Below are 16743 nucleotides of genomic sequence, written 5' to 3'. Positions count from 1 at the left end.
GTCTCCACCAGCTGGTACATGGGCATAACCTGCAAGTCTCTGGATTGATCCATCAGGACTAATGGGAAGGAAATTAACAGATAAGAACTAAATTTTTCCTTGCTAGTTGAATAAAACGCGGGGCCTTTTGAAAATCATGATTTGGACATTTTTGGCAGGACTTTTGGCCATTTTGAAATACTCTTCTGCTTCAAAAATGAGCGCCATACAGTTCAGGTTTTGTAGTATAAATAACAAATGGCTTTTCTGTTGCATGCTGTAACTATTTCCAGAAAGGTGGCTTGCATTGTAAAGATAATCACTCATATGTATTTGACAGGCCTCACTCTACAGACAGTGCTACACACAGGAAGATGACGCTGTCTCTTGCAGATAGGTGTTCAAAGACTCAAAAGATTCGAATTCTGCCAATGGCTGGTCGAGACCCAGAATCCCAGCGTACAGAAATGATTAAGGTATTGCAACATTTATTTTTTTTCTCTTGTTTTTTTGAGACCTAGAAGCTTCTCTTTTATACCCATCTTGACCTGTTTTTTCTGTCTTAGAAAGAAGAAGAGAGGCTGAGAGCATCAATCCGCAGAGAGTCTCAGCAACGTCGGATGAGGGAGAAGCAGCATCAGCGTGGGCTGAGTGCAAATTACTTGGAACCTGATAGATATGACGAGGAGGAAGAAGGCGAGGAGGCCATCAGTCTGGCAGCCATTAAGAACAGATATAAAGGAGGCACCAGAGGTACTGTTTAATATTAACATCTAGTGTTATTTAGCCAGTTAAAGTTCTGCAAATTTTAGTGTGGCATGGGCTCTGCTTTGAGTAGGGATGGCTGTTTTCAAAGGCATTTAGCAGGGTGTAAAATGATCTAACTGAAATGTCTCTTCCTCCCCCCCACCCCCAAAAAATGCAGGTAAACATGAGAGCATAGCGTGCATACGTTTTAGCCATGGGAAAGGGGGCATTATAGTTTCTTGTGTATGTGTTTGGAGAAAGAAAAAAACCTGCTTGAGTACATTCTCTCCCTTCCCCCCTCCCCCCTCCAAAAACAATGGTTGATACAGAGTGCCTGGGCTTTTTATATGAGCTATATAGTTGATATGGTGATAATGATGCTATGCAGATAATTTTCTAATTTTCAAAGGGAAAATGCAGGTTGTCTGGGATTTTAATTAGATTCTACCAACAGTTATAGCAAAGGTGCATGTTGCCAAAGTAGAAGTGGTGAACTTGGACCATTCACTCTGTCTGTTATCGAATTTTGTCATACAAGTTATAGTAGTAACTTAACAGTTTTTTTCCTCCTACCTTTTGGATTGTTTGACATAGAGGCATATTTTCAAAGCACTTAGCCTTCCAAAGTTCCATAGGTTTCTGTGGAACTTTGGAAGGCTAAGTGCTTTGAAAATGAGCAGAATAGTCACTCATCTTTCTACATCTAGCTATATACTCCCTTCTTTTCTACTGTACTTCATCCTCTGCCTTTTTGTTGTTGTTGTTTTCACTCTTTCAATTGTGTTATACTATTTTGTTCTCAAAAGCACATTGCAACATTAGTTCTAAAGTGCATAATATTGTCAACCATATAATTGCCACATCCAGAAATGTGTAATTAAAGACTGGAAAGAGTGTTAGATTTTTTTTAAGATTCATATTTTTTTTAACTTTTAATGCAAATCTTTTTTATTGATAAGAGAAAAACAAATGCCCATACAACATGTACAACAATACACCCTGGTTCAAAGCACATTATTATTTGTATTACAATCACAAGTCGGACATAAGGGCCTTGTTTCTTATGGTCCCTCATGTCTTCCTAATTAAGTTTCTTTCCAACTACCATGTTTAATAAAACAGCCTCTCCCTACTCTCTTCCATCTTCCCCAGGAAATCAAACTTACTATACCCTCACAATGTGTTTAATACCAAATTCTATGTACTAGTAGAGAGCATTTGCATGTATTTTCTCTGTAGGGATAAAAGTCTTTTTTTCCTTTACAGAGTAAGTTTAGTCCCTCTTAATTCCAACATCATAAGCACTTGAAAGGTATTATGCCAAATCCAGAAAGAGAGCGACATATCAGCTTCCCATGATTGTTATATGTATTTTTTCCCAACCAGTCTGGCCTTCCAGATAAGCATTCTACTGCCGTTCTCCTTACCCCCTAACATTATTTTCAGTCTTTAATTACATATTTCTGGAGGTGGCAGTTATATGGTTGACAATATTATGCATTTTAGAACTAATGTTGCAATGTGCTTTTGGGAACAAAACAGTATAATACAATTGAAAGAGTGAAAACAACAACAAAAAAAAAAGGCAGAGGATGAAGTACAGCAGAAAAGAAGGGAGTATACAGCTGGATGCGGAAAAATGAGTGACCATGTCAACAATCCACCAGATGGGAGAACAAAACTGTTAAGTTATGGAAGAAGTGACACAGCGCTGAGAGGTGGCAGCTTGATTTCTTAGCTCTGCCAGAGTGGGAAAAGAAACAAGATACACCCAAAGTTGCAGGTGGATTATCCTATCCACTTCCACCCGGCACCTTGTGCACGATGGCCACGCGGAAAAAGCTTGATAAATTCAAATATACCGCAGAGAAGCGAGCTTGTAGGTCGGGCGCGCTGCAGAAAGTTGCAACACTCCACAACAAGATGGTGGAGGTCAACACGGATTTGGATCCAAACCATGCGGAGCTGATAGAGAGCGAAGGGTATCTTAACAAACGCGATGTGTCTTACTGGTTTACGGAGTTAAAAGTAGAAATGCCTGCGGTTCGGAAATATATATAGTCGGCTGTCTCAGAGCTCCGAATCGAGGTGAGGGAGATTGGTAATCGCTTGGTGCAAACCGAAAAGAGGATGGAAGGCCTTGTTGATTATCAGGAACGCAAAAAAATCCTCTCGCACATACCTTAATCTTCATCCTCCCAAGTGCAAGGGTCTGAAATACAAATCAATGCATGCATCTACCTTTTCCTATACGAGCACGCAGCTCTGGAACGCGTTGCCACGTAACCTGAAAACGGTCTATGAATTGACCAATTTCCGCAAACTATTGAAAACCTATCTTTTCGACAAGATATATCACAAAGATCAACATGTGTAACTGTATATTCTGTACTTATAAATACAGAACACAGTTATCAAAGTGCAAGTCAGAGTTCTTCAATTAAAGGAGGAAATCGCTTCAAGAACAAGCCCCTCCCACAGATAAAAAATGGGGTAAAGGCTACAGCTTCATCATCACGGGCGTTTCTATAAACCTCCTCTTTTTTTAAAACATTTTTTTGAAAGTTATTTTTCTAAATGCTCTATAACAAAGCCGCTCTGCCGAGTATACTGTGTAAAACTTTTTAACTTAACTTCGGCTGACCGCAGGCTTTCTCCTCCCAGACCGTGATTTAACTGTGGTCAACGGTCCCGTTTCACATTCCGCTGCTTCAGGACCACAGCCATGCAATCACCCAATTCTTCGGTCATAAATCCTGTACATAAGGAGGAGAAAAAGATTTAAATCCCTGTAAACTTTCTACAAAAACAGTTTGTTTAATTCTAACTCTGCTTACAATCCGTTCAAAAATGCCGACGGTAGCATGAAGGGCAAGAGTGTTTGAACATGGCAGTCCTATAAATGCAAATTGTGACGTCACACGCTGTCATCAGTGTCCAATCACAATTCTTCAGGCTGCAAAAGGACATACCCCCATTGGTGAGTGAAAATCAAAATCTAAATCTCTTTCATATATTAAAGAAAATGCATCCATTCAATCTTTCCATTCAAGCCCACAGGATTCATTGATTTTAGTCGAAAAATCCATGGCTGTTCTTTTCTTAACAGCCATAATCGGGCTTCTTCTCCCTGTAAACGCCAGTCAACTTGTTGTAAAACTAGACATCTGAGCATGTTGAAGCTATGAGAAAATTCATTACAATGTATGGCCAAAGGGGACGTAGTCTTCTTTGTTGAAATAACACTTTTGTGTTCTATGAGACGGACATATAATTGTCGAATGGTCTGACCAACATAGATCTTGCTGCATGGGCACTGAATACAATAAACGACTCCCATGGATTTACATGTGGTATTGGTATATAGGGCATATCTTTGTCCCGTAGTGGGATTGACAAATTCTCTTGTCTCAACCATAATGGAACACATCAAACAATCACCACACTTTCTGTGTCCATTAAAAGTCATATTACTCTGAGAGTTAGATCTTGACGAGCATAAAAGCTCCTTTAAATTATTTCCTCTGCTATAAGCCATTCTCACTGCAGATTTCGCAAATTGAGGTAAGGTTTGAACGATGTTCCAATGTCTCCTAATAATGTTGGAGACATTATTCGCTTGCAAAGTGTGTTTTAAAACATAAGTGTATACAGTTCCATCCTGATCCTCTTCTCTTTCTGCTGGCTGCAATAGCAACTGTCTATCAATATATTTTGCTCTTCTATAGGCTGATTTAACTACTTTCTTGGGATACCCTCTTTCGAGGAGGCTCTCTTGTAATTTTCGCGCTTGACGACGAAAATCATTTTTACTGGAGCAAATTCTCCGATACCTTAAGAATTGAGCAAATGGTAGATTATTCTTTAAAGGTTTTGGATGACAACTAGTGTAGTATAACAGTGTATTTCTATCTGTATTCTTTTTATACACTGAAGTCTCAAAGTGATCCATTTGTTTGTATACCCTTACATCTAGAAATGTAATCTGATCATAATCTACATTCATAGTAAATTTAATATTGGCATGACAAGTGTTTAAATAAGCCAGAAACTGATCTAATGTCTCCCGATTACCCAACCACAATAGGAAAATGTCATCAATAAAGCGTATCCAAATTTTGATCTTATCTTTGAATGCACATTCATATACATATTGATCTTCAAATTCTCTCATAAATAAATTAGCTATCGAGGGAGCCATGGTAGCCCCCATGGCTACCCCGGATATCTGTTGGAAAATCCTATTCCCATAGCAAAAATAATTACATTCCATTGCAATGGAAGCTAATGCTAAGACGAAAGATGTTAACTGTTCGTTATGCACGGAGGATTGACTCAAAAATCTGTTAATCACTGCTAAAGCTTCCTTCTGTGGGATGACAGTATAAAGGGAGACCACATCAAGAGTCACCAAATATACATTTGTTAAGGGCCCAGACCATTCTCCAAGAATATTCATAAAGTGTGTGGAGTCTCTTATGTATGACTTTCCCTCTTGAACCATTGGTCTTAAATAAGTATCCACATATGTGGATAATGGTTCTAGAACAGAACCCCTCCCCGAGACTATCGGACGTCCCGGGGGATTTATTAAAGTTTTATGTATTTTTGGTAAGGTGTATAACGAGGGAATTTTATTAGTTTTTAAATTCAAATATTGAAATTCCTTCTGTGTAATAAGACTTGAAGCATAAGCTTCCCCTGTCACTTCTAGAATTTTTCTTTTTAAACTTTCTGTGGGGTCGGTAAGTAGTTCTATATAGTCCGTCCTATTGTTTAATTGTCTAAACACCTCCGTGTCATAAACAATGCGGTCCTGGACGACCACTGCACCCCCTTTATCTGCCCTCCTTATCACTATATTCGGATTTTGGGCTAGTGTTTTAAGGGCTTTTCTTTCATCTATCGTTAGATTAATATGGGAAGTGAACGGACGCTCCTCCATAGCGTTCAGATCTCTTAACACAACTTGTTTAAAAGTACTCAAAGTTGAAATTCAGTGGACCAGGAGGAGTCCAGGTCGATTTTAGTTTGACTCTAGAGCGGTCAGGAGCCTCTTTTCCTATCTGTTCTGAAAAAAACAGTTTAATTTGCAATTTCCTAATGAATTTTTCTAATTCCACTCTGCTTTGAAATTTATCATGTTTCTGTGAGGGAACAAACGATAGCCCTTTTGATAGTAAAGCCACCTCTGAATCTGTCAATTGACTAGAGGATAAATTAATAACATTCACCTTTGCTATATCTGTGACCGTGTTCGCGGGTATGTTTGTTGATATCCCGCTGTTTCCATTGGATCTGCTCTCTGTCCCCCTCTTCGTCCTCTTCTGTATATTCTAACATGTGTAACTGTATAATCTTTAAAACTTCCAGACTGTCTCATAATGTCTTATAATGTCTTTCTGCTTTAACACCTTCATGTATTTCACCACCATGTAACACAAAACCCTCTGCAAACCAAATGTATATTCATTGCTATTTCCAGTATCCATGACGAATTGTAAGCCACATTGAGCCTGCAAAGAGGTGGGATAATGTGGGATACAAATGCCATAAATAAATAAAAATCTACAGGCACTGAGAGCGGAACTTAAAATGGAAAGGAAGACGAGGATTGATCTACAGCTGGCATTCGAAGATCTTGAGAATAGATCAAGGCGCTGTAGCTTATGTTTTAAGGAAATACCTGAGGAAGACAAGTTCAAAGATAGCGCCCAAGTAGTTAGAGATCTGTGCCTTCCCCCTGGCTTCAGATGAGACTACCCCTGGTGACTCTGGGACAGCTTCTATAAAATTGGATAGAGCCCACAGAAGTTTGGAGCCCCAGAGGGAGTCCCTGCCTCGGGATATTATTGCATGTTTTCTGTGAAGGAGACTGTGTGGAGAAAAGCTAGAAATCTGGGAGATCTTACCTGGAACAACTGTAAAGTAAAAGTGTTTCAAGATTTAACCAAGGCCACACTTCAGCATCAGAGGGATCTGCGCGAAGTTACTAAGTACTTGCAGCAGGCTGGACTGAGATATCGGTGACTTCACCCATTTGGACTACTATTTACTGTAGGTTTTCAGATGCGCAGGGTCCAAACTATGGTAGAGACCAGGAGAGCTGTGTTGGAGCTGGGTTGTTCAGATGTATCGGTCCAGGTGTCCCCTGCTACACTGTAATCCGCTTTGCAGAAAGTCCGCTAGGGCAGGGGACGCCAGGCTTTAGTGACACAGTCTGAGATGAGTGCAGCAACCTGATTTGAACTCTGTCTTGGTTTGCTTTACACTTTGTAGCTACGGAGAGGTTCCGTAGGGAAGCCTGGCATGTGGGCTACATGCACAGTTATTTTGGGAGAGATATATCAGGAGACTGTGTGGGTGTGTTGAGTTGACTAAATGTATGGATGGGGTGACAGTGGACTGAGGGAATGGTAGAGATGAATGATGATATTAGTGCAAACATATAGTTGCATTAGTTTAGGGGCTGTGAGTGTATATAATGCAAGCATGTGTGATCTACTCCAGCGATGGCACACTTCCTCAGAGAGCTACCTGGCCGGAGGGGGTAATGGTCAGTTGAATAGGGGAACTGGGATGAGGAGGATGGGAGGGAGGTGTGTTTGGTTTGTGGGTGGGTTCATGGAATGTTAATGGTTTGAATGATCCAGGAAAGAGAAGTATTATTTTTAGAGAGCTAAAGCATCTCCGATGGGATATTATCATGCTCCAGGAAGCACACAAAAAAAAGATGTTCTGTTGCTTCACCATAGAAAATATAGTAGGTGTTATACACATGCAGATCCTTGGGGGGGGGGGGGGTAAAACGGGGGGACTGGGGATAGGAAAGACTGAAGTGGCTAGCGCTCAGCTTAGAGAAAAGACGACTGAGAGGAGATATGATAGAGGTCTATAAAATAATTACTGGAGTGGAATGGGTAGATGTGAATCGCTTGTTTATTCTTTCCAAAAATACTAGGACTAGGAGGCATGCGATGAAGCTACAAAATAGTAAATTTAAAACGAATCGGAGGAAATTTTTCTTCACTCAATGTGTAATTAAACTCTGGAATTCGTTGACAGGGAATGTAGTAAAAGCAGTTAGCTTAGCAGGGTTTAAAAAAAGGTTTGGATGGCTTCCTAAAGGAAAAGTCCATAGACCATTATTAAAGTGGACATGGGGAAAATTCACTGCCTATTTCTAGGATAAGCAGCATAAAATGTATTGTGCTTTTTTGGGATCTTGCCAGGTACTTGTGACCTGGATTGGCCACTGTTAGAAACAGGATGCTGAGCTTGATGGATCTTCAGTCTGTCCCAGTATGGCAGTACTTATGTACAGGTGTATCTTTTATCAAAGAGAATGTATTCATAGATGATTTGGGGAGATGCTTGGCAGTTAAGGGATGCCTTTATGAACAACAAGTAACTTTTATTAACTTGTATGCTCCAAATGTGGGTCAGGGGGACTTTGTTTGACTCTCTGCAGGAGGCCCTTCATCATACCATTCTAAGGGTGGAGGGGGGGAGTGATATGGTTCATAAAAATTATTGCAGTTGGTCAAGTGTTTTGATTTGCTGGTTGTCTGGAGATTTCAACATGCGGGCCAACACTTCTACTCCTTTTACTCGCATGCACAACAGACCTATATGAGAATAGACATGATATGGTGTATTCGTGCCTTGTGGGGTCAGATGCAGAACACTGATATTAAGAGTATTCATGCTTCTGATCATGCCCCGGTCTGGACTCAGTTTCTCGGCTTAAATGGTGAGCGGCGACATACCTTTTGGAGATTAAATGAATCTGTATTGGGAGATGCGGAGGTACGCGCGGAAGTGCGAGGGGTCATTAAAAATTATATGGACCTGAATGACACAGGCAGTGTTTGAGATGGAACTCTCTGGGATGCTCTCAAAGCAGTGGTACGCGGCCATCTTATTAAGTGGGGCGTGAGAAGGAAGCGGGAGTGAGGTATTAAAGAATTAGAGCTTCAAACGCAATTAGTGCGCCTAGAGACACTGCACCAAGAGGGGAGAGACCTGGTCATTTTATCACAGTTGCTAGCTTGTAGAACGGAATTTTGGCGGCTTCAGGTGGATCAGATGGAATTTCACAGAAGATTGGTCCAACAGAGGTTTTATGAATTTAATAACAAAGCGGGCAGAATGCTGACTCGTTATCTTAGAAAGAGTCAGATTATGCATACCATCGCTAAAATTAAGGGGCCTAGAGACATCCTTTACTACTGAGACAAGGAGATTCGGAACAGTTTGAACAGTTTTATGCCAATTTGTATACTAGAGAAGAGGGGGTTCAGCAATCAAAGATTCAAGAATATTTGGCCAGAGATGGGTTGAAGGGATTAAGTGTAGCTGACTGGGATTGGCTAGAAACCCCAATAGCTCTTGCAGAGATTATATGGGTGGCTAAGGGTCTCAAAGGGGGAAAGGCACCGGGAGTGGATGGATACACTGCAAAGTTTTATAAGCGTTTTGTCACTGAGTTGGGTCCTCTTTTGAGAAGGGTGGGTAATGCATGTTTTGAAAGCCATTCCCTTCCGCCCAGTACGTGTGAGGTTGGGGATCTCGGTAATATTAAAACCTGGGAAAGATCCCATAGTATGTGGTTCCTATCGACCAATCTCTTTACTTAATGCTAATGTAAAGATCTTGGCAAATATTATGGCGGATTGTAGAGTACTCCCACAGATTATCCATACCAATCAATCTGGATTTGTGCCCAGATGCCAGGTGGCAGATAATATTAGGCGAACTATTAATATAATTTGGGAGGCGCAGGTGCAGGGGGAGTCGTTAGCCCTGCTGACTACGGACACTTAGAAGGCATTCGACAGGGTCAAGTGGCCGTACTTACGGGACGTGTTGTGATTCATGGGTTTCGGCCCCAAGTTTGTAGGTTGGTTGCAGTGTCTCTACGAAGCTCCTATAGCTCGTATTAAGATTAATGGAGGGTATTCTCCACAATTCTCCATCACAAGGGGGACCAGACAGGGATGCCCACTTTCTCCTCTGTTATTTGCATTGTCTATTGAACCCTTGGCACAATGGGTTTGATCTCTGCCTAACATAAAAGGGGTTCAGATAGGGAGTATGGAGCACAAGATAGCTTTGTTTGCCAATGATATACTGTTCTATGTGAGAGCACTCCAGTTGACCCTGCTCATATTTATCCAGGACCTAAATAGCTCTGGGAAAATGTTGGGATTTAAAGTTAATTATGACAAATCTGAATTTATGGACATTATCCCGGAGGAGGAGAGATTGTTACAGTCCTTTGCCTTTCGCAGAACACGGATACATTTTCGGTATTTGGGTATACATATATCCAAGGATTTGTCTAAATTATATGCATTGAATTATACCCCCTTACTCCACCAGCTTCGCCGAGACTTGAATACTTGGAAGAATGAATGGTTATTGTGATGGGGTTGGATCTCGGCAGTTAAAATGAACTTGTTACCACGGTTCTTGTTCTTGTTTCAAACTCTTCCCTTAGCGGTACCGAGGATGGAACTCATGTGACTCTAGTCAGAAATTTCCATCTTTGTATGGGAAGGCCGCCCTTCGAGATTGGCCAAGAAGGTGATGTGGGGATTGGTGACCAACAGGTATAAGGTGGTACCGGTGACCTCCAAACATGGCAGAACACCAATTGCCAATCCAAGGTCTCGAAAGTGGGCATGTGGGTTAAAGAACACTACATCATCCAGCAGACGTTGTCCTTGAGCGAGGCGAAGCTTGAGGGAAAAATCCCGAACTCTTCCTGGAATGGTTACATCCTTGTCACAGACTACCTCACAGACCTGGGGAATGGTCTGTCCAGACTTCAAGCAAACAGCCGTAGGTTCAAGTTCCACTGGGTTGTTCTGCATTCTACTCCACAGGACAAGATTCACCAGGTCCACATAAACTCCCAGTCGTGCAAGGCAATCTGACCCCAAACATAAGGGTTCTCTCAAGCCCCGGACAATAGAGAAGTGGTGAGTGAATGTCTTCTTTCCCACAGTCAAGGGAAGGCCACATATTCCGTCAAGCGGCTTGGAGCCTTGGCCCGGTACCTGTACCGAAGTAGAGGAACATCTGCTGAAGGGAAGTTGTACAGACTTACGAATTTGGCTGTACAAAGAGTCACTGATGTAGGAGAGATCACTAGTGAACAGTAAAGTAGCTTGAAGCAATTGGGTGTTAGCCACTTGAACTGGTATGGTGAATTCATCACCTTTCCGGGTGATGTCAGTCACCTTGCAAGGATGAGCAAAATCCGGACCAGAGATAGGAGATGATATTTCAAGTGATGCGGGAGACACAGTATCTGTTAAGTCATCCGTCTTGGCTGAGTCCTGTGAAACAATCTCTAGTTGGTCCGCTTGTTGCCCCAGCTCTTCATGCTTCTGACCCCATTTTGGTGCATCTGTCAAAGGAGGCTCCCGCATGGGCGGATCCGCGGAACACCGGAGATCAGTCCGCAGGGGAGTGTCCTGTAGCTCCACAGAGTTGGCATCACTGACTGTACGCCAGTATCTCCCTCGCACATATTTAAGGGGTCGAGTGACTTTAGACCAGATCGTTTCCTCGTCATAATCCAAAACAGGCCGAAATCTCTTCAAAAGGTCATTTCCAATCAGAAATTCTTCACCCTCACTGGTAGTGATGATGGCTGGGTGCCTGACGGTCATCTGTCCAAGCTGTAAAGATAGCCAAACCTGTCCCACAGTTCCAATACTTTGATTGCCATAGGCCACCAGTGACAAGTCGCACGGTGTGACATGTAGCACATCCTGACCCCCCCCTAGAGATGCCTCTAGTTTCTGAAACAGGCCCTGGGTGACCAAAGTCACCTCTGAGGCTGTATCCAGGAGACCTTCACAGGAAAGTACTTGTTGAATCAACAACTCCACGGTATATCTGTAACCTTTAGATATAAGCTTACCTAGAAAATACCTGACTTCCTGGGATGTGTCTTTTGAAAGAGGCCCTTCCGGGTTCGAGGGCTGAGACGCAGCATGGTTCACGGGGGACTCCTCACTGATGGGCGACAACGCATCCACGTGGACAGTGGGGACGCTTGCGGTAACAGGTTTTGTGGCCACGTCTAGTCATGCTTGTTCTTACTCCGAAGAGGATGGCTGTTCCACCTCAACAGATTTAACACTAAGCCCCGGAGGGGTCGGCGGTCTAGAAGACTGGTCCTTCTGCTTCTGGAATTTGACCTTCTTATGAGATGGAGGTGTCTTAGGTACATTGCTAGACTCCGCGATTGAACATCTTGCCATCAATTGGTCCAGCTGAGCTTGCATAGCGCGGATCTTCTCTGCATTCCACTTCTTTTGATTAAACCGCTTCTTTTTAGGGTGTTGCTGTCCCTCCTGTGCAATAGGGGGCGCTGCATCCCGCGGCAGGGCCTGAAAGCCCGGCGGCGTAGTTGGTCTCGGCGCTTTGTTTTCCAGAGAAAGCGTGGAAGTGACCGCACAAACGGCGGGTGGTATCACCCTGTTGCGACTCTTGGACGCCGGTTTCAGAGTCTCTGCGATGGGCTTGGCGCGGCAGATTTCAAAAATTCCTTCAGCCTGCTTGAGAAGGCTGGAATAGGGTTCTGCGTTTTTTCCTGCCAAGGGAATCTTTATCGGATCAGGCAGACCCTGTATAAAAAGTTCCCTGAAATCACCAAATTCAAGATCTTTAGAATCAGGCGGGACCCCCCCTTGGTAAAATGCACGCTTCAAGCGATGGGCCCACTCCCGCGGACTCTCCTCCGGCTTACAACTAATAGTATATTCTGCACGCTTAGCTTCAAGAGAGTTGGCAAAGAGACCGTAGCGCTTCGCTAAGGCTTGCTCCACTGACCGTAAATCAGGGTTATCAGACATGATCAAATCTAGAACTTCATGGCACTCGGTACTAAAGGTCCATTTGAGGAGGGCTCTGATATCATTCTCAGAAGAGACGTGCATGGTTTGCAGGAGTTCATGCACTGCCTTAAGATGGGTTTCTATGGATACCAAGGCAGACTCTTTAAAAGGCGCTATTACGGTGCGTAGCATCTTTATAACATATGCCTGCCTCTCCATAGACATTCCTTTCTGGGGTTCCGGCTTGACATGCCGCTGATCACTACCAGGTGTAGAGAACCTCGGGGCAGGTGCGTTGCTAAAACTGGGTGGATCTGCCGAAGGCTGAGGCCCTGAGCTAGGCACCTGACCAAGTGAGCTGATGATTTCAGCAGGCAGTCCCTGGGCCCGTGCCCCCAATGGGTGTGGCACTGTCTCGGGTCTGCTGCTTCGTTCACCAGCCACTATGGGGCTGAATTGTACAGAGGGGCGGGAAAGAGCCGGAGCCATGCCCCCAGTGGGTGTGTTTAACTCGGGTCCCTCCCGGCTCACGTAACGGTTCATTTCGGGAGCTGGGCTTGGGTGACCCACAGCAAAACTGTCGGGGAACTCTAAGGTATACGGTACTTCTTCCTGCGCCATTTGCGTAAGCTCTTGCTGCATTGTGGAAATCTTTACAGTGCACTCATCTAATGCTTTAGACAATGAATCTCTGTCCTTCACGGTACATTCTAATTGTAGTGAGACTGTCTCCTGCTTTTCTTTTAACACCGCCAACTCTAGCTTGGCTGCGTGCCAATCTTGAAACACAGACATAGATTGTTCTTGAGTGGCCACTAGCTCCCTACGCAACTCACTCTGAACACCTTCTGAGACCTGTTTTAGCTCCCGATTTAATGTCCGCAACTTATCTGTTTCCCCAATCTGGTTGTGTAATGCACCCGTCACCCGAGAAAATTTCTCTTGCACCGCATCAAAAGACTCGAGGTACTGGGCAATTTCTTGCTTTAATGTGTGATTGAGTGCTTCACAATCAGTTAGGTCACACTGCAACGTTTTACACTTATCATCCAGTGTCTGGCACTCCGTACAAATCTCTTCAGAGGAGTCAGGTGGGGCGGGGCTTACATTGGTCCCTGCTAAAGCAGATTTGGCAGCGTCTAAATCAACTCGTAATGCAGCTAACTCACTGTCTCGCTCCTGGACAGTTTTTCTAGTCTGGGACAAATGTAACTGCAACTCTGCTATGCGATCTGTTAGCGGTACAGATATCTGTCTTATCTCATTCATCAAAGAGTCCTTGACTGCCAAAAGAGACACGCCCAGTTCACAAAGCATCCATTGTGACAAATGCTGTTTCTCTTTTATAATTGTATTTAAAACCGTAGCATATGCTTCTGAGCTATTCGGTGACCTGCTACCAAATAAAGCACGTACAGACTCTACAGTAGGAGGAGTTGGTTTAGACTTGCTCTGAGAGAGTGGCAGTAGTATTTTAAGCACGCCCCTCTCCTGTTCACTCAGAAGAATTTCAGGCAAAGTGCCAACCATGCCGGTCGCCATTTTAAAGACTAAACACACCCTGCTTTCCTTCCTTACAGAGTTTCTTTGGAGCTCAGAGTAATAAATCTGTCAACCAATTACAGCACTAAAACACAGCTGTCTAAACAAAAGTCTGCCGTCAGCTAGGGTAGCTGCAGTTCGTGCAAAAAGAAACAGAGTTAAGCCAGCTCTCTGAAAAGCCAGAAACAGTTTTAACTCTTACTATTCCTTTTTGCCAACTATCCCGGACGAGCCCCCAATTTGTAGGGGATTATATATATGTTTTTGTAAGAGGCCAATTTCCTACCTATGTACTCGCTTATGTCTAGGGGGCGTGGCCTCTGCCCAACATTAGCTGCATGGAAAATAACGGACAGACCAATGGAATATATTAGTTTATTTATACAGCGTTATATACAAAAATATAGAAAACTCTTATCAGCTTATAGCATCAGCAATTCCTGATTGCATGCACAATGATACCAAAAATAGAGAATAACTATGATTATCCTATTGGCTAAATCTGTAATGACAGATAACACAATACCAAGATCCTAATGATTACCACACAAATCTTATACTAGGCTAACAGCAACTAGAGATCATAAATCCTGACGTCACACATCTGATGGGTCCGAGCCCAGACTAATTACCTAACCCAGCCTGAAGGAAGTAAACTATGATCTCACCGTCCCGGTTTCCAGATCAGATTCCTTCCAATGCCTCAGCCGAAGGTCTCAGCGAGGTCCCACAAGCTCAGGTGATGCACTTGTCTTGATCAGCCACAGATGATACAGACGCAGTATAGATCCTGTAGACAGCTGTAACCTGGGGAAAAGCTTTGCCAGGTATTATCAGTAAGTCTCTCAGGTAAAATCAGGTGCTTGCAGATATGCAAGTGTTCTCCTCTTCTGTTCTTCTTCCTAGTTCTTCCCTCTTCTCTCTTCTCTCAGGAACTAGTCCCCTTCTCTTCCCGCTTCTCAGATCAATCCCTTTTCTGGGAGCCAATCAGAAATAATTCCCCCATGTACTCCCAGCATCTGTATGAAGCTTCCTTTGTCCGTCTTATCTCGTAAGCTCTCTCCCTGGGACAGGCATTCTCCCCCGATGCAGAGTGACCTTGGAGGTGATGCAGGCTTCAGTAAATCTCTTACAAGCTGAAATGCTGCCTTCTGCACAGTGGGTAGCCAGACATCTAGGTGAAAGGTTGCAGCGTCCATTTTGTCTGTAAGGGTGCTCTCATGTGCACACAGGGTGGGTGAGATCACAGCAAATACTCCTACAGGTCCGGTGGAACTGGGAGGAAGGGGAATGCCCAATTTAGTGTGGTATTATTGGGCAGCTCAAAGCTTATATCTGGTTGGAGTCAGGGGGGAAGTTGCCCACGAACCCCCTAGAACAATATTTTGTGAAGGATTACTCCCTGGAAGCTGCCCTTTCGGCCTCTCATTCTAATCAGGCTTACAAACAGATGTCATCCAACCCATTTGTCTCAAATCTACTTTCCCTGTGGAGCTTCTTTAAAACTAACTTGAGGGGCTCCCGTGCTTCCTTCTCATTTGCGCATGTCACTCAGGAGCCAGGCTTTTCCGCAGGCCTGGGACAAGCGGTATTTGTTGACTGGGCCCAATGTGGTCATATTAAATTTCGTGGTTTCTTAGATGTTGGGGAAATGGGCTCTTTTGAGGAACTGCAGGAGTATCACGGGTTACCCCTCCCCCTATATCTATTCTTGTACTTACAAGTAAAGCACTACATCTTTAGTCAGGGGTGGCTGAGGGTTGTTCCAGATGAAACTGAGCATTTAGAAATTTTATGGACCTTATTGAGGACGCTTAAGGGGACAATTACTCATTTATACTGTTTTATACGGGGAAATGATTTCTCCAAGCATTCTTATATGTGGTTGTGGGAAAAAGATCTGGGGTGTGAACTGAGTATGAATGAATGGAAGGCGGTATGCTTGGAGGTGAAAAAAAGCTTCCGTGTCCTGATTAAAGAAAATGTATTTAAAGTATTAACCAGATGTTACTATACACCAGATAGGATAAGAGCTATGTACCTTGGGTCCACTGATCTTTGTTGGAAGTGTGACACGGATACAGGTACTTTTTTCCATTTCTGGTGGGCTTGTGGGCAGCTTCAGGGGTTCTGGTAGGGAGTCACGCCATGTTTGTCCTCATTCCTTGATACTATGTTTCTTTGCAAGCCTAAATGGTGTTTACTTGGATGGGGCCCGAAATGACAGCTCCGCCTCAAAAGACTATGCTTTCCTGCAGCGAAAGGTGTCATAGGGCCCATTGGAAGCAAGACAGGAGACCAACACCAGCCAGCTGGTTCTTGAAAATAAAACTTTTGGGGGATCTGGAGAAATTAACAGATCGTAGACTGGGGCGATATGACTCCACTGCAGAAGAATGGGTGCATCTGGATCTGATATTGAGGGGTACTTAAGAGGGTTGGGTTAAGGGTCAGTTGGGTACTAGGGGAGACATTTTGGAGACTTAATTGGGTGGAGACGAGTACTCTGAAGAAACCACGGAGTGCTCAGACTTTAGAGCAGCAATGAAGAAGGGGGTGGGGTTGGGAAGGATTCGCTGGGATAAGTTTCTTTAATTGGAAGATACTAACATGTTCACGA

At 43.5% G+C, this 16743-nt stretch overlaps 1 protein-coding gene across 2 annotated transcripts in view; it reads left to right on the top strand.

The window, feature by feature from the left end:
* The window catches only part of LEO1 (LEO1 homolog, Paf1/RNA polymerase II complex component), a 95681-nt gene that overhangs the window by 62839 nt on the left and 16099 nt on the right, over nt 1–16743 (top strand). For both annotated transcript variants that reach the window (XM_030189372.1, XM_030189367.1), the window contains 2 exons: nt 320–455; nt 546–732. In XM_030189372.1, the coding sequence (XP_030045232.1) occupies nt 320–455; nt 546–732 (323 nt within the window). The remainder of the gene's footprint in view (nt 1–319; nt 456–545; nt 733–16743) is intronic.

The sequence above is a fragment of the Microcaecilia unicolor genome, chromosome 1 (assembly GCF_901765095.1).
Source record: "Microcaecilia unicolor chromosome 1, aMicUni1.1, whole genome shotgun sequence".
Classification (NCBI taxonomy): domain Eukaryota; kingdom Metazoa; phylum Chordata; class Amphibia; order Gymnophiona; family Siphonopidae; genus Microcaecilia; species Microcaecilia unicolor.
Note: the sequence above shows the minus strand (reverse complement) of the source record. Positions and strands in the feature narration are given on the sequence as shown.